We start from the raw sequence: 24,537 nt of genomic DNA, 5'->3' as shown, positions 1-24,537 counted from the left end.
ACCGGTAGGATTGGAGGGGTCATATCTCACCAGCATCTCTAGATGTGGAAACCTCCTCTTTTTGAATGCTGTATTGCGGTCCTGATAGAAATTCCCCCTTTTATTGAAACAACAAACAAACTCTGGTGTGTTCTATGATAATGCACTTACGACTTACCATATCTACTTTGGTCCTTTTTAACTTTTTCTTTGTTCAAAAAGAAAGTTCAGAAGAAAAACAAGTTACCACAAAAAGAAAGAAAACAGCAGTACTCTTTGTTCTATCTGAGCTCTCTCTTACTTGCACTGAAAATATATACCGTAGCTCTTCTACTAAAACATCTTAACAATGTGCCCAATAACAGGCAATCATCAGCATCCTCTACCCACTCAATGACACTTAATGGCTCATCTGAGACACTGGGCTCTCTTTATTCTGACAAATCACTAAATCACAATTCAATGTGGCACATTTTATTTTGCTCAGAGAAAGTATGGCATCAAGTATGAATGACAGACCATGGGGAGAGTGAATAAGAATAAATTATCATTTTTCTCCAAAACACTAAAAATTGTGGAAGGCAAGGTCAGGGAAACTGATTGGAAATGGAAAGTGCACAGCTACCAATTAAACTATGGAATTCACTGTTGCAGGATGTTGTGATGGTCACTATGATATGGAAGATAAACTTGTGGAGGAGAGAGTTTAAACCTCTTTTCTATTTCTACAGATGATACACTACAGATAGTCACAGATTAACTGACTTGTTCTATATTTGTACATTTGATTAACTCTTAACTGCTAAATTATTTGCTTTGAAATAGCCCAGTGATTTGAGGTGGCAAAAATTCAAAGACGAAATGGGCTGTCCATCTTCAAGCAGGGGCAATGCAGTATGGGGTGGCCACTCCTAATAATGACACCTGAACTGCAAATGTACTTGTCTGCTGAGCAGTCTATGTACATCTGATGTACAAATGATTTGTGGGTTTGTGATAATCGTAAGTTTCTAGTCCTCCTGAATGAACAGGAAACTGCAAGTGGGATTGTACTATGCTTCCATCTTCTTCTGCCTAAGCCATTTAACAATTGAATGAGATATTGAAAGTTAATGTTCTATTGTACAGTGGTACCTCAGGTTAAGTACTTAATTGGTTCCAGAAGTCCATACTTAACCTGAAGTGTACTTAACCTGAAGCGAACTTTCCCATTGAAAGTAATGGAAAGTGAATTAATCCGTTCCAGACGGCTCTGCGGAGTACTTAACTTGAAAGTACTCAACCTGAAGCGTACTTAACCCGAGGTATGACTGTACAGTATTTTAAATCTCAGGTTTGAAGGGGTGGTAGGTGTTGATCTGGGTAATCAGCATGGTGACTTAAGCATATTGCTGAACTGCAGCTCCCATCATCCCTGATCATTGGCTGTGATGGTTGGGGCTGATGGGAGCTTGTAGGACCTGCCAGATGCTGTTGGACTCAGTGTCCACTTCTGATCTAGAGGAAACCTGCATGAAAATGTAAAGCATAACCAGGGAGTAGAGAAATAAATCCAGCACAGCTTCATTAATCAAGATAGTTGGTCTCATGGGGTTCTGCTGGTTACCCACCGAATCTGGGTGTATTCAGCATCCCTTAAATCTTGCAGCTGGTCCCCTTCAGATTCCTTATCACTCTCCACTAGCTCCAGCTTCTGAAGAGTGCTTTGGATGCTCTGGAAATGGAAAGGTGTGGCAATGGTTATCTTTCCAGCCAGTCTAAGGATGATTACAGAGGCATCCCTAGGGTCCCTTGTGCCCTTGTTAAGGAGCTGATAGGTTATTTTTTGCATGGTGCGACCCATGTCAGAGAACTGGGTTGGTAGTAAAGCTTCAAACCTCTCTGCCCACTCCACTGTCACCTACTTTCAGAATAAATTATTTTAGCTGCACCAAACTCATGTAGTCTTGTGGGGTGGGGACAAAAAAAATTGCTTCAGGGTCTGGATACAATTCCCCCCCCCCCCCGGCTGGCGGTTAGCCACCCCTGGACTATAGTGCCAAGTGATGGCTGCATGTCTGCCATTTCCTTAGTAGACGACTGAAGCGATAGACCAAGCTTCAGGACTTCCTTCTGCAAATTACTGGCAATACAGGGAATGTGGAGTCATCTACCAGCAGTATGAAGTAGTTTACCACCAGTGTGTTATAGTGGACAGAGTGCTGTACAAGGACTGGTGAGACCCAAGTTCAATTCTTCACTTCCTGTGCAATCTTAACCATGTTTACTCAGCAAAGTAACTGGTTTTTGAATCAAAGCTCACTTATTACAGTAATAACTCTGCTTTATCACCTGTGTGGACCATGGGAGCGCAGCAGATTGACTTGTTGTCGTAGTGTCTGGTCTTGCCTCATGGAAGGTTCCAGAAGCGATGTGTATTTTTGTTCTGAAATCCTAGCAAGGCAAGAAATCCTATTTAGGGCAATTATCACACAGCCAAATTTTGTTAGCAATCCCTACCCGGAGGCCTGAAAATGATGCATGTGTGATATAACAAAGGTGCTACAATGATCAATAGGCATTAGTGATCTGGCCTCTGCCAATACACTGACTAATTAAAGTAAAATGGTGTGACTGGGTAACCAAGGTGATACAGTATCTCTTCACAGTTAGCTGCTTGGAGCCTGCCTGTTTTGCCTTCCTAGTAAGGAGAACAACTGTAATGCAGCTTTCATCAACCAGGTACCCCCACCCAAACTGTTTTGAACTATTATTCCCACCTGCCATGCAGGCTTCGGTTGATGGGACCAAAACATCTGGAGGGCAACAGGCTGGTGAATGCTGCTGCAACGTGTCAGTAACAAGATGGCTGTCACTCCAGTCCTAGGTGGTGTGGCCTACTTGCCACTGAGGGGCTAATCCTGTGCACACAATTAGTGCTGATGTCTGAATACGCCAGGCAATGCATACATGCAATTTATTTTGTTTTTAGGCTGCTTGCACACTGTGATAATACCTTTGCAAAGCACCACCCCCTGCACACAAAGCAAAGGATTATGGGATTATGGGAATTGTAGTTTACTCCTCACAAATTGTAGTTTACTCCTCACAAAGCTACAAGTCGCAACATACAAGTCGCAGAATCCCTAACAATTGATAGTTCCTAGAATTTTCTTGCTTGTGGGAATGTGCTTTTACAGTAATGTGTTTTAAAAGTATGGCATGTGTGTACAAACTTTTCGTAACAGTTTAGCTTTCTGTTTGCCAAAGCTTGAGGAATGAACTTTCAGTCACAAAACCCCAATTTGCAGTCTGAAGAGGTATATATATATATAGGCCAGGTATATGTTTGTTTATTTATTTCCCTCAGTGAAAACTAGGCTTCTCCTGCTTCCTTATGACACTGAGCATATTCACAGTGGTGGGGAGGAAGAGGGGTGAGGCCTTCTCAGAGAGGCCTAGCAGTTCCTCTTCAGAGGGAGCAGGGCCTATGGCCTCCTAGATCGGCCCTCCTAGATTATAGGATTCTAAATCAAAAGATAGCTAGCAATTTTTAATTTACTCTGTTATGAGTGAATTTCATTTTTGTATTATTTCACAGGTTCAGCTACCTCCAGATCTTTCTCTGCATCATAGCTTTCAAGGGTTTGGAAGGCATTGGAATAGACCTCTAGGGCTTTTGCATGGAAGGTCATCTCAATGGTGACAAAGTCCAAGAAGATCTTCTGTAATGAAAGGAGACAGCACATTTTGACGTTATCCTCAACTTGGTTTGTGAAGCCCCCCCACAAAGTGACCTTGCTGGGTGAGGAATCTTGAGACCTCAACTACAGAAAGTGCTGGTTTTCTCTTCTTTTGAACAGGCTGGGGTAAGCCATTTTATAAATGCACTTTCCCCTCCTCTTAAGGCGTTTGAGTCTCGTTGTTTAACAGAAAATTGGAAGTAAAAAAATTAATCACAATGGAATTCTTGCTTAAAGTAGTCATATTATTTGGGTTGATACAGCCACTTCAGAAGTATGGAAGGTAAAGTAAATAAATGGCAAAAGATGTAAGAGCTTCTATCCAGTGCTTTTTTAATGGGGGTACTCAAGGGTATGCAGTACTGGCACTTTCCCCTCCAATTGTTAAAAGTGGCATTTACGGTAACAACCTTAAGGTGAGTACTGTACCAGCACCTGAAAAAAAAGCACTGTTTATATCCGTTTCATGCATTTTTTGCAAGCTTACTGGAACAATCTAATAGATCTAATACTCTCTGGAGAGAATAATGCATATTCCATTTTCAGTTTAGCTTTTCAATTCATTTTCAATTTGTGTAACTTGAACATTGGCAAGATTTAAAACTTCATTTCTGGCAAAGGGGAAAGGTAATTAGCAGCCCACTAATCCTTTGTCTGTGAAAATAACAGACTTGATTTTGGTTGCCAAGGTTTTTGGACCCCATGGGCACATTTGGAAATTTGAGAGTCTGTTGTGGGCACCACCCACTCCAGTTGCTTATCTTCTCCCAGTGCCAGGTTTACCCTCTCCTAGGGAGACAGGAAGTGAGAAAGTGTATGCGTGCACATGCATTGATTCTACTGGATCTGATTATTACTGAGACTCCTTGGGAAAGTTTACCATATTTGCTCTTCCATGGAGTCTGGGTAAAAGTTGGATCAAGCAGACTTAAAATGGATCCTCTTGAATTTGCACTATCAAAGTAAAACATCAAGTTTTACGGTAAAACTCTCAGATAGGGTGTTTACTAGCACTATTGAAATATTTATCTATGGCACAGGTCCTCATAGATCTTCATGATTTTTTACATAGGATGACACAGCAAAACCACTAACAATTTACAGTAGCTACATAGACAACAAAGGCTCTTGTTATTTAATTGTGGTTTTGAAGGGATTCCTTAAATAATTATGAGGATCCAAGTTTTTGTGCCACGGCAATGCTGGAAAACATCAGTTCTGTGATTTTTATGGTTCTGTCAATGTAGACAGATGTGATTTGTTGGTGGATGGGAAGTGTGTGGAAAAAGTACCGTATGCAGTTTCAAGTGAATCCATTTTACTGGACCGAACATGCATGTTTTTTGTATGCATATGTGCACCATCTCTCTCTCCCTCTCCCTCTCTCTCTCTCTCTCTCTCTCTCTCTCTCTCTCTCTCTCTCTCTCTCTCTCTCCTCCCTGTCTGTCTCTGACACGCTTTCCTGATTTCTGTGGCACCCCACCTTCTTCCCTCTGGCTTCTTATTTTTCTTCCTCCCTCCAGCTATTCCCCAGATCACTTACCTTTCCTTCCAACCCTCTCAGTTGCACTGCTTTCTAATCATCTGCTCAGGTGCTGACCTGAGCCTTGAAAAGTTCATAGAGCTGTCACTTTTTCAACTTTCTTCTTCAGCTCTATATATTGTTCAAGGAGGGAAAGGGGTAACCATACTTGTCACCTTATGTCAGAGGTGGCAATGGGTGTGTCTGTGTTCAGCTCAGGAATTTAGTGGGCAACAGGGCAAACCTCTGGTTTGCTATTGGCAACCCCTGGGGATAGATTATAAAATGGGAGTGAAAGAGGTTGTGCCACACTTCTATGTTTTCAAACCTTATTTTGCCAGATCAAAAATTTAACCATACTCAAAACATTGTCATTACCTTTAAACCAGGATGACAAACCTTTGGCCCTCCAGATGTTCCAGGAGAACAATTCCCATAATAATCACTGACCATGCTGACTGGGAGTTGGGAGTCCACAGGTGCTCTATTCCTGATTTAAACTTTCCATTTAAATTAATAAGTGTTATCATAGATTTCCCTCCTTTTCTGTGACACCAGAGTAATTTGCATTCCACATCACTATATTATGTTTCATTCTTATATTAATTCCAGAATGTGATTGAAATAGAGTAGAAATAAATAGTTCTTCCCAGCCTGGGTGATAAAGGTGGTGGTCACAATCCTATGAGCTTTTGAGAAAAGGAGTTGAAAGATTAGGAGGGCTTTTCTGAAAGAAAACCCATTTCCCCCAAATAATCATCTTTGTTGCTCTCAACAACTGTGGTACTGACATGTTAAAGTTCATCTCTGACTTATGCAGATTTCCCACTAAGTTTGATGATAATAATAATAATGATGATTTAAAATTAAAAAATTGTCCAGTAGCACCTTAGAGACCAACTAAGTTTGTTCTAGGTATAAGCTTTCCTATGCATGCACACTTCTTCAGATACACTTTTAATTTTTTAATTTTTTATTTCGACTGCGTCAGACCACCATGGCTACCACCTGAATCTAAAAGAATAATGATGATGATAATGATAATAATAATAATGATAATAATAATAATAATAATTTGTTTATACCCCGCCCATCTGGCTGGGCTTCCTCCCAAGTATATGGACATAGAATTGCAACCTTAAGCCTCTCATGTTATGATTACCCACTAAGAAGTCCTTATTACCTGAATATCTTTTAGCTTTTGCTTCTGAAACTCATCCATGGTCTCTTCAAGCTGTTGTGTAGTTCGGTTCGCATCGACAGAGGCTTTATGTACTTGAGACTCTGCCTAGGCGAAGACAGGAGCGTAATGTTAAGCTATGAGGCTGTGGTTTAAGTATCCTACCTTTTAATCCGTGTCTCACAGACAGAGGATCTTTAGGCAGATGCACACCATACATTTAAAGCATATCCAACAAACATGACTTCCCTCAATCCTGTGAACTATAGTTTCCCCTGATCTACAATTCCCAGCACTCTAACAAACTACAGTTCCTCAGATTCTTTGGCCCCAGGACACTGCCCCAGTGATGCTGAATTTCATTGTATCTTTTGTTGTAGTTGGTCTTGGCAGCTTCCATCAGTTTAGCTAATGCTTTAAATGTGCATTGGATATACTTTAAATGTATTGTGTGATCTGCCCTGCTAGTGAAACGGGGAATCATGGCCATGCGTTCTGTTGTGGGAATTGCCAAGGAAAAGTTGCTTTCTGCAAACCTTATGGTCATCACTGTTAATAACTTTGAAGCACATTATTATTATTTAAATTTATACCCTAACCTTCCTCCCAGATGAGCCCAGGGTGGCATTCACTTATTAAGGATGTAAATTAATTCTTCATTTATATGCGCATTGGGCTATGCTTTAGGAAATCCAAAACTTACATTGCTGCACCAAGGTGTGTGAATGTGTGTGATTGCAGTAAAATAAAAAAATTCCTTCAGTAGCACCTTAAAGACCAACTAAGTTTTTATTTTTATTTTTATTTTTAGTTGGTCTTTAAGGTGCTACTGAAGGAATTTTTTTTATTTTGCTTCGACTCAGACCAACATGGCTACCTACCTGTGATTGCAGTGTGAAAGATCCCTCTAGCAGGTAACACTGGAAGGCAGTGAATAGATAAGGGGCTTAGCTTTGCATTGCAGGGAGAGGTTGATTTGTAGGGCAAAAGAAAGTAAAAAGAATTAATGCTGAACTGTTCCCAATGTAGGAAAACAAGCCTTCGGCCTTATCCTGAGGAACATACGTCTCCTGTGGAATCTGTTTCCGGAAGCATCTGCTTCAAGTTGCTTCATGGTAAGATCAGTCCCAACAGATTTTGGTAGCACCAACTCCTCTTTCCCAAAGTATTCAAAGTAGATTTACGACAAGAAGTGCTATTTAAGATACAGTTGTAAACAAGTGGTGTGTGACTTCTGGACCAGCAGAGCACAGTGAGTCACTCTTGCTTATCAGGAAGGCATTCACTCAGATGAGCGACGCCTGACAGGATAAATGTATCACTCTCCATGGACACTGATGTATATTTATTTGCAAGGTGACAATTCTGCCAAAGTTTTGCAAGGGCTTAAGTAATTTTTATTCACTCTCTTTTTAAGCGACCTCCCCCCCCTGATTCAGGGAGAATAGAAGCTTGACCTTTGTGTATAAAATATCCTACTGTGAATGCTTTGGAGTTTTGCCAGATTTGGCAGAGCATAATTATAGGGCCCTGTCTCACTGATTGCAGCATAATATAAATATAGGGAAATAATTTGTGTTGCATGGGTCATGAGAATCTGCGCATGTCATCTTAAATGCATTTCATTTACTGTTGGAGTACAACTGAAATCTGCTCCACCAACATTTTAAGATTGCAGTGGCATAAATATTTCCGAGTCCTGGCCTATGAGAATTAGTACACGTCATAGATACCACTGTAAAATGTAAAATAGGATGTCCCTTCAAAATTACTTCAGCAGCCATGAATTCACTAGGGGCCCTTAAGCATGTTTACCACCCTACCTACAATATGGTACCTACTTTATTAGGCTTTTGTAAAGATTATTGGGGAAATGTACATACACACATGTATGGGGCAGGGAAAAGCCAGTTTTTCAGGGAAGAACCCAACAATGCTTTTTGTTTATTGGAGAGGATTAAAAGTGTGATTTACCATTGTGAAGTCTGAAGCTGTCCAGTGCACTCTGTTATTTCTGGTCAATGTAATTCTGCTTCATGTATGGGCTGGGCCTGAGTCCTTTGAACTGGCTGGGTGCATTTCTTGATATGGATGGAGATTCATTTCTCTGTCTTCTGTTATTTGTGCACGATAAGTTGTGAGCAAATGAAGCTGGATCAAGATCCATGCTTTTTGTTGGTGGTGCTGCAGGCATTGAGCTGAGAGTCACAATATATATCTTGTGTGTGTGTCAGTCCCTAATCCCTGTGAAATCAGGGGAACTATTTACAAATACATGTGAAGTCTGAAATGTAAAACTCTGCTCTAGTGTGCTTCTCAAAGCAGACTGAAGTCAAGAGCAAATGCTATAGTGTAAGAACTTACCCAGAAGTAGTTCCAGCAGAATGCCAGTGCTTAAACTGATGGTGTGAATGCTCTTAATGTTGCACTTGTGGCCAACTTTTCTAGAGCAACTGGGGAATGGCCGCTGTGGGTGCCAGTGTTCATACCGGTACTTATGCCTTCACTTCAACTTGCATGTTAACGTTCACACAGTGGTGATCTACTCCCTTACCTGTGACTGAGTATAAGAGTCAAGGGGAAAAAATCAAAAGGGGAGCAAAGAAATACCAGTTTGGGTTGTTGGTGCCTTCTTGACTGAGCCACTGCTAAAAGAACACAAGAAGAGTCTGGCTGTTGGATCAGGCCAGAGGCTCATCTATTTCAGCACTTTGTTCTCACATTGACCAACCGCATACCCCAATGGGAAGCCTGTAAGCAGACACTTTCTTCAGTCTTCAAAAAAACAAACCAGACTGTTTTTAGAAACACAGTTACAGTATTCCCAGACTGTTCATCAGAAAGGACAAGACTTTGTGACATATGGGACACAGGAGGCAGGATCCTGAGCAGGATCTCAAGCTAGAGGCTATTGAAGAGGATAAATTTCACATACAGGCAACTCTCCAATTGCAGGGTGTTTGCGTTCCTGCCCCACCCCCATGTGTTGGTGGAGTGTGCATAAGCCCACATGGTTCTGCCCCCGCCCTGCCCCTATGTTTGGGCCACTTCTGGATCTGGGGTGATGAGCATGTGTGCGGTCGTGCGTCAATCTTTACAAGCTGGATACACATGACTTGCCTGGATACCCTCTGGTCCCTCTTTAAGCCATCATAATACTTGTTATAAAAGTGGTTTCTGGAGTGGTAGTCCTGTTTGCCTGTTGCAGCAAAAGCAGAAGTGTCTTATGGCACCCTAAAGACTTCCCACTTAAATTTTTAGTCTTTAATGTGCCACAAGACTCTTTGTCCATGTACAGGCAGGTTTTGCTAGTGGTTTGTGTTGAGAGAGGCCCATGTTCAGTTTCAGCACCAGAGGGCAGTCAGATCCATTAGTAGATCACAGAAACTGTGGCATTGAGGAGGGAAAGGAAGGGGTATGGGGAGTGAGACATCAATATCTCCTACTGTGCATGTATTATAATTTACTCTGGCTCCAGTGTTTGAAGCTGAACATATGTAGCATAGCATTAGCCACAATGCGTATGCATCCTGTAGTCTCTTGAGAATATTACTGTTTGGTGTTTCCCCCCCTCAATCCAGCTTCCATCCAGTTTCAAAACATGCTAGAGGTAAGCTGAGTGTGTACGTTTGAGAGACAGCCATTGAGCATGCACAGTTTATAGTGCATGCACAGATGACAGCTTTACTGAATAGGAGTTTGGCAGGGTTACAGGCATGAGGAAATAAATCAGGTAATGTGCATCAAGTGAAGATACTCCTGCTTCCTCTCCGATGTATACAGACTATGCTACCTCTATATTGCACACATGACACTCTTGGCATGACCCAGGGGATCAGGCATTATAGTTGTTCACACCCATTTTCTGGAAGATCTCTGCTGGCAAGAGACAACTAGTTGGTGTGTTTCTATATAACCTTCTAAAGAGCTCTCTGAGGGGCAGGATAGGCAAAGTAAGTCTAGGAGCTCAACATATGGCAGGTGGGGGGACATGCAAGCTCCTTTGTGTCTTCCCTTCTTCTGGTGTCAGACATTCCATCAAGCTGTTATCAGAGAGATGGGAAACAGGGCTATTCCATCAGCTCTTCTGAGACACCAGCACCATTTGGCTCTTTCCTCAACTGTCACCTGGTAGCTCTGCCTTCTATCAAGCTCTAACAAAGGAAGAGATGAGACCCTTTTAAGTCGAATAATGGGATAAAATGCTTCAAATAAAGAGATTCTGCCAAATGTTCAACAAGCTGCTGGACTCTGCTAAATGGCTGTGGGCCTTGAGTCCATAAGTTTGAGAATTTGGTAATAGGGTAGGAAGGAGGATGCAGTTTAATCTTTTCAGTTTAAATGTGCAGGATTGTCTCCTGGAAGAAACAGCTTATTGCCCCACACAATCTTCTGTGTGCCTCCTGGAGGGAGAGCTCTTCTACCTCCCTGCAATATTGCTCCACAGCTGCCTCTGGCATCTTTCTGTCTTTCCCTTGTTTTATGGCTGCTCTCTCAGCAGTTGAGTTTAGCACAGCAGGGATTAAGAGAATGTCAAGTCTCCTCTCCTCCCCTTGAGAATCTTCCTGAGGATTTTGCTGCTGAGAGCTTCTCCCTTTGGAAGAAAAGGGATAGTTTTTGAAGAAGTTCCTGATTAAAATATCTTTTGCCAAGGGAAGGAGGAAAAAAAGGAGGGAAATCTTTTTTTGAGCTGTCTGGATTATGGTGTTTAGCTTCTTTCACCAACACAGGACTTATTTCCCCTTTGGGTGAATGTTTCATGAAATAAGAGGACTCACATTTATCTCTGATATTTTAAACATACTAATGCTAGGAAGCTATTTGGATATTTAGATTAGAATACCAGACCCTTAAGGAATTAGGTGGCAAATCTGGGCCCCTGGGAATAATGAAGACTAGTGAATTGGGTTTGCTGCAGTGTGCCTGCACTCAGACAGATCTAAGGCTGCATACACACCATACATTTAAAACACATTTAAAGTACATGGCTTTCCACAAAGAAACCTGGGAACTCTTGTTTGTTCCTCATAGAGCTACAATTCTAAAATTTCTTAACAAATGGTGGGTGGGTGCGGTGATGGGGGAGGGGTTGTACCTGTGGTGGGAGACACGTCATGCTCCTTCTAGGGTTTTTTTGTCCACCTTTGGTTCCCACTCTGCACTAAGCTTTCTCCTGTGGCTCCTAGAAGCTGTCAGCATGCAACAGTGGCCACATCCAAGGAAACAGCTTTAACTGGCCTGTTAAACCAGTTGAGGGTAGCCAATGGGTCTCAAACCCTCTGTGAGTTAGAGACTTCTTCCTGCATGCAAAGACAGGCTCCAGCTGATTGTGGACGAGACCAATGGTGGGTCCAATGGTCAAGAAGGCAGTTTCTGCACAAGCTGTAGAGGGAAGTGAGGGACAGAAGGGGCTTGTTAAACTGGGAATGTGGCTCTTCTAGAAGAAGGAAAACTCTGATCCTAAACCTCTGCTTCCTTGTGGGATATCTTCTGGAGAAGAAAAGGCTAAGGAGTAAATCTTACACAAATCCAGACCAGAGTCTCTAAGATGGTTGGATGGCGCCTTGTACGTCTCCTTCCTGCAACTCCAGCAGCCAAGCTGGTGTCAAATATATTGCTCTGCTTTCCTTTGGACTACATCAGTAGTCTGGGCAGCCCAAGTCCTCCATACACAGTGCCCAGGCTTGCATCAGAGTGGTCACTTCAGTGCTGCCAGCATAGCGATTTCATAGAATCATAGAGTTGGAAGAGACCACAAGGGCCATCCAGTCCAACCCCCTGCCAAGCAGGATTTGACCCCCAGATCCTCACTGCATGGTCTCTTGAGACAGATGGATGCCAACAACAAAGCAAGGTAACAAATGACAGTTCCCAGGATCCTTTGGGGGAAGTAATGTGCTTTATAAGTATGATGTGTACATAGCCTAAATCAAAAGGTCCTTGGGGAGAATCTAAGGTGCTGATGCTCTAGCCCTCTTAAGATGGCACTGATTACTCAGTGGTGACAGGCCCTCTGCACATGTGCGGGGGCTTTCTCATCTTTGTGAAGTAAATAAATTCCAGGGTGCAGCCTAGCATAGCAACAGACTCAAGGCACAAATTTTTCCATGCCCTTACTAAAAGGTATGTCCAGGGGTCATGTGTTTTTATCTCCAATTTCATGTTTGCAGCTCTGTGACAAGGAAGTAAGCGGGCAGTGCAGGGTGTGTGTGCTTTCAAAACCTATGCTTGTTATCTGAGCATTATTCATACTATTTTCATCTCATCGGGGCCCCAGTTCCCTCTCCAGAGAGCCGATTGTGAGCCTGCAACAATCTATTTTGCTTTTCCTTATTCAAGGAGATGGTTTTCCCTGTGTATGTCTGTTTCCAATAGGTTTCATTGAATTCCACTGCTTTGTGGAACGCTCTGAAGGAAACCTCGCTGTAATAAAAGCCACCCATGCCTTCCTGATCTAGCTGCATTAAGAAGGCCGGAACTCTGCAGTACTGGGGAGCCAGTACTGCTTTTGCAGGAGTAGGGAAGAGATTTAAGCAGCAACATGCTGACAAGGATACAATCATCTGTCGGTCGGATGGTGACTTCTGTCGGATCTTCTCCAACTTCTCTAGCTGCTTTATTTCATTGTTTCGGGCATTGTTGAATTTCTTAATCTCGGCCTGTTTAATGTAGCAAAATACAACAATTTTATTAGTATGTTTTAAATTTTAAAAAGCCCTCACATTATAAAATATCAGAGCATTGTTCAAAAAAGCAAAACTAAGTATGAAATATACAACAAAAATAATACAGTTAACAGTTCAAAACCAGAGAATGCTCAGTTGACCATAATTAAAAATTTCATTAAGATAAAGCTTAGGGAAATATAAGGTCTTAAGTATGCATCCGAAAGAACTGATTGTGGGAGCTTGTCTCATCTCATGTGTTAATGTATTTAATGTTAAATAGGCCACAACTCTGGAAACCCTACAATTGCTGGACAGAAGGCAAATATAGGAGTCCTTGGTACCACCAGGGGTGGTTCTGTGCCATGGGGTATAAGGGGTGAGATATTGTCTAAAATAGCTACAGTATCTCTCAATTTGTTTAGGGCTTTGTAAACAAGTAGACACCTTGAACCTGGCTTGGTAGCTTATGGCAGTCAGTGCAGCTGCTTCGACAAAGGTGTAACATGTTGATGACTGTTAGCTCCAGGCAGCAACCTCACAGCAGCATTTACCAGTCAAAGCTAATAGAAGCAGCTTCCTCTGTTCCTACACCTGCTTCTGAATGAGCTTGTGTCCCAGTTTAGAAAGTCGTTGCAGTTTCACAGTGAACTTGGTGTGGGGTTGTCTTTTAAAATAAATTATTTGCTTACCCTAGTTTGCTTGATGAGCATCCCATACATCTTCAGAGGTGCAATAACCTTCACCTCCAGTCTCTCCACCTAATGTAGAAAGCAGGACAAGCATAAGGAAATGCACATTTTAAGCATTGCTACAGTGGCAACCATGGTACACCTTTGGGGTTTTTTTATTTGTTTTTATTATGTTATGTATTTTATGCTGTATATCACCTTGTGTTGTTCACATGAGGGGTGGTATATAAATTAATAATAACAATAATAATAAACAGGTTGCACCTGTTTGATCCCTGCCAGTTATGCAGTTAATGAAAACACAGTTCTTCTGTCACTTAAAGTAAAATCTTAGTTCGAGAGGATGTCTGTGTTTGTCTGTTGTAGCGAAGAGTCTTTAAGGTCTACAAGAATCTTTTCTCTGATCTTACCACAGAATGGATATTACTCTTACTCTTATTCTACGCACATCCATTGCTGTGGATTTAGGTTGTCAAGGTCAGCTTTTTACCTCTGCCTGTCTGTAATCCTGCACCTTTGCCAGTTCCTCAGCAAAGTTTTTCACAGTGGTCCGCAGCTCAGGATTCTCTGTGTTTCCATAGTCAATGAGCTGCTTGACCAGCAAGTCTGACTTGTCTCGAAGCTTTGCAGTCTTGCGTGTGTAAGCAGCCATCAGAATGCAGAATTTCCCAAAATATTTCTCTGCATTGGTGACTATATTCTCCATTTTCTTCACTTGGGTGTCTCTGGAAAAGGGAAACAAGTTCCTGCTTTTTTATTTATTTAAGACTATGCACACAATTACCCTGTTTACTTCATCTTCAGTGTGCTCCCACTGCTGGTGTTTGAAGCTGAGTAAACATGATGTTAGCTATAATCCACATGTATCCTGCAGCTTCCATCCAGTTTGAAAATGTAAGCTACAGTTAAGCTGGCATGTGTACATTTGAGAGACAGCTGTTGTACATGTGCAGATTCATTTTATTTAATATATATCCTGTATTTCTCCCAAATTGGGGTTCAAGAGCTTATGGCCTTCTAAAAACATCATTTTAAAATACAAACTAAAAAAAAAACCCTACCAGTTTTAAAAATAGTTAAAATACAATAAAAACACATTTGTAACCAACATTAAAATACCAATTGCCCTGATAACGGTCCAGTTGTCAACATCATCTGAAAAGGGCAGTATTTGCCTGTATGTGGAAAGATAACAAAGAGGGAACCAGTCTAACCTCTCTTGGGAGGCAATTCCACAGTACAGGAGCAGCTGCAGAAAAGGCTCTCTCTCATGTCACCACCAGCTCTGCCTCTGATGTTAGTTGGACCAAAAAAAGGTACTCACTCCCCTGAGGATATTAGCACCCAGGATAGGGCCCCCCAAAGTTGATGGGCATTGCTATTCAAATGGTGTGTGTGTGTGCCATGCCATATGATCATATATGCAGTGTTGGGCTCACCTGCCTCCACCCAATATTCTATTCAAGTTGGAACCCCTGGCACCAGGGGCGTAGCCAGGATCAAAACTAGGGGGGGGGAGCCATGGTCGTTCAGGGGCGGGGCCAAGACATGGGAGGGGGGGGCACGAAGTGGGAACGTGGGCGGGGCTACAGGGCCAGCGGGCCCGGCGACATTGTGGCAGCGGCGGCCACCTTGTGCTTCTGGGGCTGGCAGCGGCGGCGGCTACCCTGCTTGGCTAGAGAGGACAGGAGGGTTGGGCAGGCGAGAGGGGGTGGCAGGGCGGGCGAGAGCAAGGCAAGGCACGGCCGCAGTCACGACGGCTCTGAGGCGTTGCTGCATATCAGCATAATATTTCAACCATGTCGTGGGTTCAAGCCCCACCTTAGGAAAAAATTCCTGCATTGCAGGGGGTTGGACTAGATGACCCTTGTGGTCCCTTCCGACTACAATTATATGATTCTATTGATATATTACCATAGCATATGCATCATTCTGCTTTCTTGAATTGTCCTACTCCTAGGCATAGCAGCCAACTCCTAGAGGCCTAGGTGCCTCTCCCCCCGCCCCCGTTACTGGTAAATACCGTATTTGAAAGAGTCATCCCCCCATGTTGATGGGCTTTCTATGTGGGGCTTATCTGCCCCCCCCCAGTATTTTATTAAGGATGGAAGAGGGAGGGAAGGAAGGAAGGAATAAATAAATAAATAAATAAATAAAGAGAGAGAGAGGGATAACTCATATTTGTGGGTGCCTCTGGGTGACGCTGTGATGCTGGAACTCTGCAGCAAGAGGAAGATACTAGTACACCTGTACAGGAGCCTTGTAAGCAGCTTTCTCTCTGCTTTCTCTAGCAGGCACGTCCAACAGGTAGATTGTGATCTACCAGTAGATCACTGGATGTCTGTGGTAGATCACTGCTAGATCACTGGCACCCTTAAAAAAGCTCACCCAAAATTTTCCTCCTCCCTAAAAAAAGCTGAACTATGACCTGAAGCCCTAAACAAAAATGGGACTCCCTCCCTCCTAAAAGAAGCTCAACAAGTTTGACCTAAACCCCCCAAAACAGGGCTTCCCTTCCTTTAAAAAACTCAACAGCTTTGACCTGAACCCCCCAAAAGGGGGTAGATCACTCCCAGTTTTTAACTCTGTGAGTAGATCAGAGTCTCTTGGGAGGTGGCCACCCCTGATTTACAGTATACAGATGCAGGAGGAGGGGCAGACTGAAACACCACTGCTTTTTTATAAACATCACTGTGTCTATCAAAGCTACAGCCCCCCTTTTTCTTATTCACTTCCTTTTAGCCTTGCAGAGCCACCTTAGTCAAATTGAATCCTCTGCACCCTCATTAAATAGCCAATAGAACTCTTAATGCGATCCCTGAATGCTCATTAACAACTCCCACTGAAGAACAATAGGGTGAAGTGGTGAGATATCAAATCTTGCCTGGGGATATCTGCTCCATTGTCTTAACTGCTTAACTACCGGTAGCCACTTTGCTTTATTTATTTGATGTGTTTTTGTTACAGCTGTGTCTGTTCCCACCCGCCCGCCCGCCCCCCAGCAAGCGGTGACCGAGCTGCTCTCGCTAAAGCAAAGCCCTTTCCACTTCAGTTTTTGGAGGGGAAAAGTGCTGGTTATGGTCTGTAAAATACATTAATGTTTTGCTTCTGGGGGGCAGCTGCCCCCCGCCTATGCCCATGCCTGGCACTCAGACAGGAAGATATGATCTTTCAGTAACCTGGGCTCAAGCCAGAACAGCCCTTGCAAAGACGACAGCTTCATTAAATGTTTGGGTGTGAGGAAGTTGCAGGCCCCCAAAAACAAATTGTGCATCAGGTAAAAATGTCACCGCCCCCTCTCTGGTGTGCACAGCAAGTGCAGTGAGACTTAAAGTGCAGTGTGGGAAAATGAATTTGTTGTGCTGTAAGCTGTAGACATTGTGTTTCTCTTCTCCCTTCATTTTTTCTTCTTCTGGTGATGTCAAGGACTATCCCCTCTCACATTTACCTACCCATGTGCAGAGATTATTATTTGCAGCAGGCCCTCTTCAGGTGAGCTGAGTAACAGCCAGAGCAGGCAAAGACCTTTTTGTGTTGTGGTATCATATCTATGGACTTCTTTCCCAAGGGTGAGGCTTGTTTGGCACTGACACTCACATCTTCTTCTAACAGCATTTTTTAAAATATATATATATATATTCCCAGGCCTCTTTTTAAAAAATTTGTTTCCTTCTGTTGATTCCCTAGTTCTAGGTTTGTTGTCTTCTATCCCTCTTCTAACATGGCACAAAAAAATCTTAAGTAGGTGAGGTTTTCCTCAGCACTGCAGCTGCATGCTGGAGTTAGAGCTGCAAAAGCAGGGGGGCATTGAAGTAGATTAGAGGTAAGTTCCTCCTGCTCTGACCTTTTATTCTTAAATACTTCTCCCCTAGACATTCTTTCTCTCCCCCACATCCCCACTTCGCTATCATTCTTCCAAAGGTCTCAGGAAAGCTGACTGGCTTTAATTGAAGAACTTCTGTAAAGCATCTATTCAGTCTACCATTGGTGGATCTTTGTCATCAGGGCAAATGATTCCAGATACTGCAGAATTTACCAAAAGTAGTACTTGCTGCTGGTGTACAAGTGTTGCATGAAAAATTTGGGGAAGAGTCATAGTTCAGTGGGTAGAGCATCTGCTTCTCATGCAGGTTTCAGGTTCAATCCCTGGCATCTCCAGGTAGTAAATCTGTCTGAAACCCTAGACAACTGCTACCAGTCACTACAGAAAACACTGAGCTACATGGACTGTTGACCTGACAGTAAATGACAGCTTCCTGTCTCCCCCTGTACAAGCTGTCCTCTCCTGTGCGTTCATAGCTACCTCTTCTGATGTGTGCCTTCCTGTGCCTTCTATGCTTAGCTACTCCATGTTTCCTTAGCTACCTCCCCTCTTCCAAGCATGCTTGGCTACTTCCTCTGGTACATATTTTCCTATGCCCCCTGTGCTTACAGCCTTGTGCAAATTAATTGAAACAAAGCATGTTTTCTATCTTACTCGTAATCCTGTACTCAAAACAAACACAAAAAGTCAGTTGATCATTATGGTGTTGGAAGCCTGCAACCAATAGAAGGAATGATGCGCTCGCCACAATATATATACCGTGTTTCCCCTTTTTTAAGACACCGTCTTACAACTTTTTTTCCTCAAAAAAACACACGGTGGCTTATTTTCAGGGGGTGTCTTTTTTTTTTTTAGTGCTGGCACAACTGGGTCCCACTGGCTCAGGACGCTCGGAGCTCTCTTCCATGCACATTTTCTGCCTCTTCTATTCTCTCCCTTTCCCCTCCTCCCCATCCTGAGTCAAGGGTTCTCCTTCCTTGGAGGCTTCTAAGCAGAGGAGACAGACGTGCACAGGGGGGGGGGACTTCACTCTGTGAGGTGGATTTAAACCTCGTAGGATGCCGGAGCAGGAGGTATACACAAAGCTGCCCATCGTCATGTCGGTGTAGGTGGGACTGCTTCTCCTCCTGCTTCGGCTTGGCGCTCGCCGCCATGGCTTCAGAGGAGGCGGCCGGGTGTGTGCGTACGCGGAGGTATAGAGGCTGCTCCCTGGGCTCTCTCACACCGGCCGGGGAATGAGGAGGGAGGCCGGGACCCATCCCGCTCCGAGAAACTCGTGAGGGAAGCGCGAGGGGGACGAGGCTTGGGTCTGCGCCTCTGGCGCGCGCAACCCCAACTGACGGACCGACGGAAGGAAGGGAAGGGAGGGGGGAAAGGGAAGGAGGGTGAGGGGAGCGGCGTCAGCTCTCGGCAAGGAGGCCGGGGTGGCTGAATGACGAGCCGAAGAGGAACCTGTGTGGCACCTTTTTTCTGTCCTGGGGGGGGGGGAGAGACGCGATCGCAAACATACAGAGAGAGACAGACGCGCACACAGGGGGAGAGAGAGAGAGACACGCACACACACAGAGAAAGAGAAACGGACACGCACACACAGAGAGTGTGCGGCGCTGCTTCGCGCTTTGTCCGAGCGCCAACCCGAGAGAGAGAGAGAGAGAGAGAGAGAGACGCGCGCGCACACAGAAAGAGAAACGGACACGCACACACAGAGAGAGCGCCAACCCGAGAGAGAGAGACGCGCACGCACACACAGAAAGAGAAACGGACACGCACACACAGAGTGCGGCGCTGCTTCGCGCTTTGTCAGCGCTGCAGCCGCTGCCGCTTCCGAGCGCCAACCCGACCTGGCAGGCTTCCTCCTCCTGCCAGGGCCGGCATTGCAGGAGCTGGGTCCTGCTGGCTTGTGCCCTCCGTGCTCCGTGCGGCACTGCTGCACGCTTTATCGGCGCTGCAGCAGGAGCCGCCGCTTCCGGGCACTGACCCAACCCGGCAGGCTTCCTTCTCCTGTTGCAGCCGGCATGCTGGGTCCCGCTAGCTGGCTGGGGCGCTTGTTGGTCTTGCTCTGCATGTCACGGAAGTATGTCTTATTTTCGGGGTATGTCTTACATTTCTCAAATGATTAAAAACCCTGCCATGGCTTACTTTTTGACTACGTATTAAAAAGGGGGAAACACGGTATATATATATTTATATTAAAATAAAGTTTATTATAAATTTGAACATGTACAATAATTAAAATAAACCCAACTAAACAGGACAAGCATAGAGACAAAATCCCCCCTTCCCCCCTACCTCCAAAATCCCCCCTTCCCTCCCCTGCTCTTACCCCCAACCCTATTCCTTCACAACCTAAATTAGACTTATCTAAATTGTAAATATTTTCATCACACACACAATATTACAATTTTGGTCAGTTAGAAACGAAATCCAAATTGAAAATAGTGATGCAAAGTATTACAATACAATTAATATCCAAATAATCAAATTCTATCTTATCTTCTTAATCCTTGAGTCTTACTATCTCGGAAAGAGAATAAATATAGTCCACATATACCTTGAAACGAGAAATGTAATATCCATAAAATTAATCATTTTCCTTCTTATTTCTAGAATCCTACTACGTCGGAAAGAAGAGACGGTTTATCTATGTGTGTACTAAGATAAATGGTAAGTGATTCCCATTTCTTTAAATTATCCTTCACATTTGTTTCTTTCAATAATTCGTGTTTTCTTGCTAAATTATAATATAATATTAATTTTTGTAACCAATCCTCCTTCTTTGGAATCTCCTGTGATTTCCATGCTTTTGCCATTAAGAGTCTTGCTGAGGCTGTTGCGTAGCTCACTACACATCTATCATTCGGTTTTATGTCCTCTCCTAACATCCCTAATAAAAAAATTTCTGGTTGTTTCTTGAAAGAGTATTTCACAATTTTCTTTAACTCTTTATAGACTAGTTCCCAAAAGTCTTTAATGAGGTCACAGCTCCACCAGATATGAACGTATGTCCCAACTTCTTTACGGCATCTCCAGCAGATATTGCTTACATTTGGGTACATTTTAGCCAGTTTGGCCGGCGTTAAGTGCCATTGATTTTGCATTTTGAAAATATTCTCTATCAAATCATAATTTGGCGTAAATCTCGAATCTCTTTTCCATAATTGTTCCCATTTTTGCATACTTATTGTTTTTCCCAAATCCTGGCTCCATTTGATCATATAATTTTTTGTTAGCTCCTCTTCTGTTTCCCATTTTAATAATATCTGATATAAATTCGAAATATATTTGCCCTCCTTGTCAATTAAAATTTCCTCCAGGTACGATTTATTCTTTTCAAATCCCACTTTCTTATCCAATTGTAATCTCTGATTGATTTGGAAGTAATCTAACCACGTGTTTAAATGGTGTTTTATTTCTTTATATTCTCTTAATTTCAGCGTACCTTCCTTTTCTTCCAGGAGCATACGGTATGTGGGCCATGTGTTATTCATATTACGTCTCCTCACCGCCAATAGTTCGGCTGGAGAGAGCCACCAGGGGGTTTTAGGTTCAAAAAATCTCCTATATTTTAACCAAACTTTAAATAAAGATTTTCTAATCATATGGAACATGAAAAAATTCTTCTTGTCTATCCTATCTTTCATCATGTAATAGTGCCAGCCGTGTCCTAGCCCGTCGCCTTCTAAGTCTAATAGATCCGAATTTTTTAAAACTACCCATTCTTTAATCCAGACTAGTGCCGCTGAATCATGAAAAATTTCCAAATCTGGGAGGCCGTATCCCCCTCTGTCCTTCTGATCTATCAGGATCTTGTATTTTATACGGGGTTTTTTCCCGTTCCATATGAACTCCGCAATGTCCCTTTTCCAATCCCTAAAATATTTCTCCATCCCCAACAATGGAAGGTTTTGAAAAAGGAAATTCATCTTGGGCACCACGCACATCTTAATGGCTGAGATTCTACCCATAAATGATAATTTTAATTTACTCCAAACGTCAAATTTCTTCCTAATTTGCTTCCAAGTTTCCGAATAGTTATCCTGAATCAGGTCGATTGCTTTTGTTGTCATCTCAATTCCTAAATATTTCATTTTTTTACTAATTTTGAGTTTTGTGATTTCTTGCAGCAATTTTTCCTCATTTACCTCAAGATTTTTGACTAACAATTTTGTCTTATTGTAATTTATTTTCAAGCCGGCCAATTCCCCGTATTCTTCTATCAAGCGGATGGCGCTGGGAATGCTTGTAATTGGGTCCTCTGATGTTATTATAATATCGTCGGCAAAGGCCTTTACTTTATAACTTTTATTGCCCACCACAATTCCTTTAATTTCATCGCTTTTCCTAATTGTGTTTAATAAAATTTCGAGCGTAATAATAAATAAGATGGGGGACAGAGGACACCCTTGTCTTGTCCCCCTTGTGATGTTAATTTTGTTAGTGAACTTTCCATTTATAATTAATTTAGCATTTTGGGAATTGTAAATGGCCTTTATTGCCCTTTCTAATTTGTCCCCCATTTTTACCTCTTCTAACAATCTTAGCATAAAGTCCCAGGCCACCCTGTCAAAGGCCTTTTCCGCGTCCACGGACAGAATTGCGGCTTGTTTGTCTCTTCTGTTTTCTAAAAGTTCTATAATATTTATAATGTTTCTTATGTTGTCTTTGGCGAATCTGCCTTTCACAAAGCCAACCTGATCTTTTTGTATTATATCTTCTAAAATGGGGGATAATCTATTCGCCAACAATTTAGCAAATATCTTGTAGTCGCTATTCAGAAGCGAGATTGGTCTAAAGTCGTTCGGAGTTGGGATTTCTAGCTTTGATTTTGGGATTAAGATTATTTGCGCTTCTTCCCATGAATGCGGGATAGTACCTTTTTCCAAAATTAAATTAAATAAATCTTTCAAAGGAGCCAACATTACTTCATCCAGAGTCTTATATAGTTCCGTCGGGAGGCCATCTGGGCCTGGGGCCTTGCCATTTTTCATCTTTTTAAGGGTCTCCTTTATTTCCTCTACTGTTATTTCCCTATTTAACGTTCTTAGCTTATCCGCTGGTATTGATGGCATATTATGCTTTTTAATAAATTCTTCTATTCTCTGTAAATTCGTACCATCTTTCTGATAAACCAATTCATAATGTTTCTGAAAAGCTTTCACAATCTCACTTAATTTTTCAAGAATTCTATCATTAGATTCAATCTTATTAATAATTTTCTCTTTTTGTCTCTTCTTTAGTTGCCACAATATATTGAGGTTCTAAGAAAGAGAGTTATTCCTGAGCTGGAAAAGAGGTATCCTGATGGTACTGGGATATTGCAACAGGACCTAGCCCCCTGTTACACATTGAAAGTGGTGAAGAAATTCATGGCAGAGCAGCAATACAGGTACTCGATTGGCCAGGGAATTCCCTGGATGTAAATCCCATTGAGAATTTATGGGCTATATGCAAAAGTCACCTCCATGCTGTAGACTGTACAACTATGGAGAAGCTCATTCAGGCGCTGATTCAAGTGTGGTACAGGGATTTGAAAATCAACAGTGATTGTTCGAAACTAGTAGACTCCATGCCAAACCGTGTTCATATGCTGCTTAAAAATAGCGGAGGTCATAGCTCTTACTAATGTACGTATATGTGAGTTTTGTACACGTATATGTGAGTTTCGTACAATAAACTACATTGTTTGTTTCAATTAATTTGCACAAGGGTGTAGTTACTACTATCCATGAACCTGTAGCTACCCCTCTGATGTATATCTTCCTACCCCAGTGCATACTTAGCGATACCTCTCATGCATATTTCATATACTTCTTTACATATTGTCTTGGGTCACTGTGCCTATGTAGCTTATCCCCCCCCTTTATAAGCTTATATCTCCCATACATACCGGTATTTACTTAAGCCTTGTACATTATCTCATGTGTATCTTCTTATACCCCTCATACTTACCAATCTATGTATCCACTGTGCATGTCTTGCTGGTGGAGGGGAGTGCTTTGCATTTTTTCTACCCTCTACCTTTCTTCTAAATCAGCCTCAAAAATCTTTCTGCACTCTTGCTTTTCTTCATATACTCCTGAACATGATTATTTCCCCTCTTTCTGTGAAATTAAGCCAAAGTACAACAGCATTCATACCTTGCAACTGTTGCTTGTCCTATTCATCCCTTTTCTGTTGCCTCCCTCTTTGTCAAAAATTAGCTTGTAATCTTGGGGCCAAGGCTTGTCTTTCTGATTTATGTTTTTCTGTATTGTGTCATATGTGCTGTTGTTGCTGCTGTGTTAATAATAATGCTGATGTTAATCACAAAAACTCCAGTCAGTTCCACTGCCACCCTGACTCATCATTTCCTGAACGTTCTGCACCTCAAAGAGCAGGTTTAAAATCAGTCTGCAAATGGGAACATTTTTAAAAAGAGCAAGCTAGTCTTTCTTACCGAGAGAGGATGATATTCATGTTTGCAGGAATCAGCTGGTCTTCAGAATATTTACAGCAATAACAGGGCTCTAGTGGAATTGAAGGAGCAGCTGTACTCTGAGCTCTGCTCAGGTGGCACTCCAGGCCTAGTTGGTATAGTAACCCTACCAACAAAGGCATTGCCCAGGGGAACAGGATGGGTGATGGTTTCCAAGGGTAACTGTTTCTTGGAGCAGGGTTATTTCTGGAGCCCAGCCCAGCTGAGTATTTGTTTAGACTAACATGCTCAATGTAACACTGCCTAGGGAATCAAATTACTTGTTTGTTTTGGTTCCATTATTTTCATTTGTTTTATTAATTATGGCAAATATTGTTCTGGTTTGGTTCTGATTCAGTTCAGATGAGACTCCCCCCCCCCCAGATAATGAGATTATTGGGGAAATGAATGGTTTGGACCAGATTTCCATGCATCTCCAAGAGCATGGTTGGATTAGTTCTATAATTCAGTTGAATTTGTTGCACAAACCCACTAAACGG

At 42.6% G+C, this 24,537-nt stretch overlaps 1 protein-coding gene across 2 annotated transcripts; it reads right to left on the bottom strand.

Moving 5' to 3' along the window:
* Positions 1 to 437: 437 nt before the first annotated feature.
* Positions 438 to 24,180, bottom strand: CIBAR2 (CBY1 interacting BAR domain containing 2). 2 transcript variants are annotated; one of them, XM_088671958.1, is made up of 9 exons: positions 24,020 to 24,180; positions 14,251 to 14,485; positions 13,761 to 13,829; positions 12,961 to 13,062; positions 7,285 to 7,323; positions 6,407 to 6,511; positions 3,570 to 3,683; positions 2,311 to 2,412; positions 438 to 1,693 (listed from the first exon to the last, which is right to left on the bottom strand). In XM_088671958.1, exons 1-9 carry the CDS (start codon positions 24,178 to 24,180, stop codon positions 1,565 to 1,567), a joined length of 1,056 nt encoding a protein of 351 aa, XP_088528084.1. In that variant the 3' UTR covers positions 438 to 1,564. The 2 variants fall into 2 exon arrangements, with proteins under 2 accessions (XP_088528084.1, XP_088528085.1); XM_088671959.1 differs by lacking the exon at positions 24,020 to 24,180 and adding an exon at positions 23,533 to 23,684.
* Positions 24,181 to 24,537: the final 357 nt, after the last annotated feature.

This window comes from Zootoca vivipara, chromosome 6 (genome assembly GCF_965207765.1).
Source record: "Zootoca vivipara chromosome 6, rZooViv2.hap1.1, whole genome shotgun sequence".
Taxonomy (NCBI): domain Eukaryota; kingdom Metazoa; phylum Chordata; class Lepidosauria; order Squamata; family Lacertidae; genus Zootoca; species Zootoca vivipara.
Note: the sequence above shows the minus strand (reverse complement) of the source record. Positions and strands in the feature narration are given on the sequence as shown.

Excerpts from the sequence above, each read along its gene's own strand:
- CIBAR2 (XM_088671958.1), bottom strand. The coding sequence starts at position 24,180 with ATGCCTTTGTTGGTAGGGTTACTATACCAACTAGGCCTGGAGTGCCAC. Across the intron at positions 6,512-7,284 it reads CTTTCACACTGCAATCACAG|GCAGAGTCTCAAGTACATAA; the intron begins GTAGGTAGCCAT and ends GTCTTCGCCTAG. Across the intron at positions 2,413-3,569 it reads ATGCAGAGAAAGATCTGGAG|GATTTCAGAACAAAAATACA; the intron begins GTAGCTGAACCT and ends TTGCCTTGCTAG.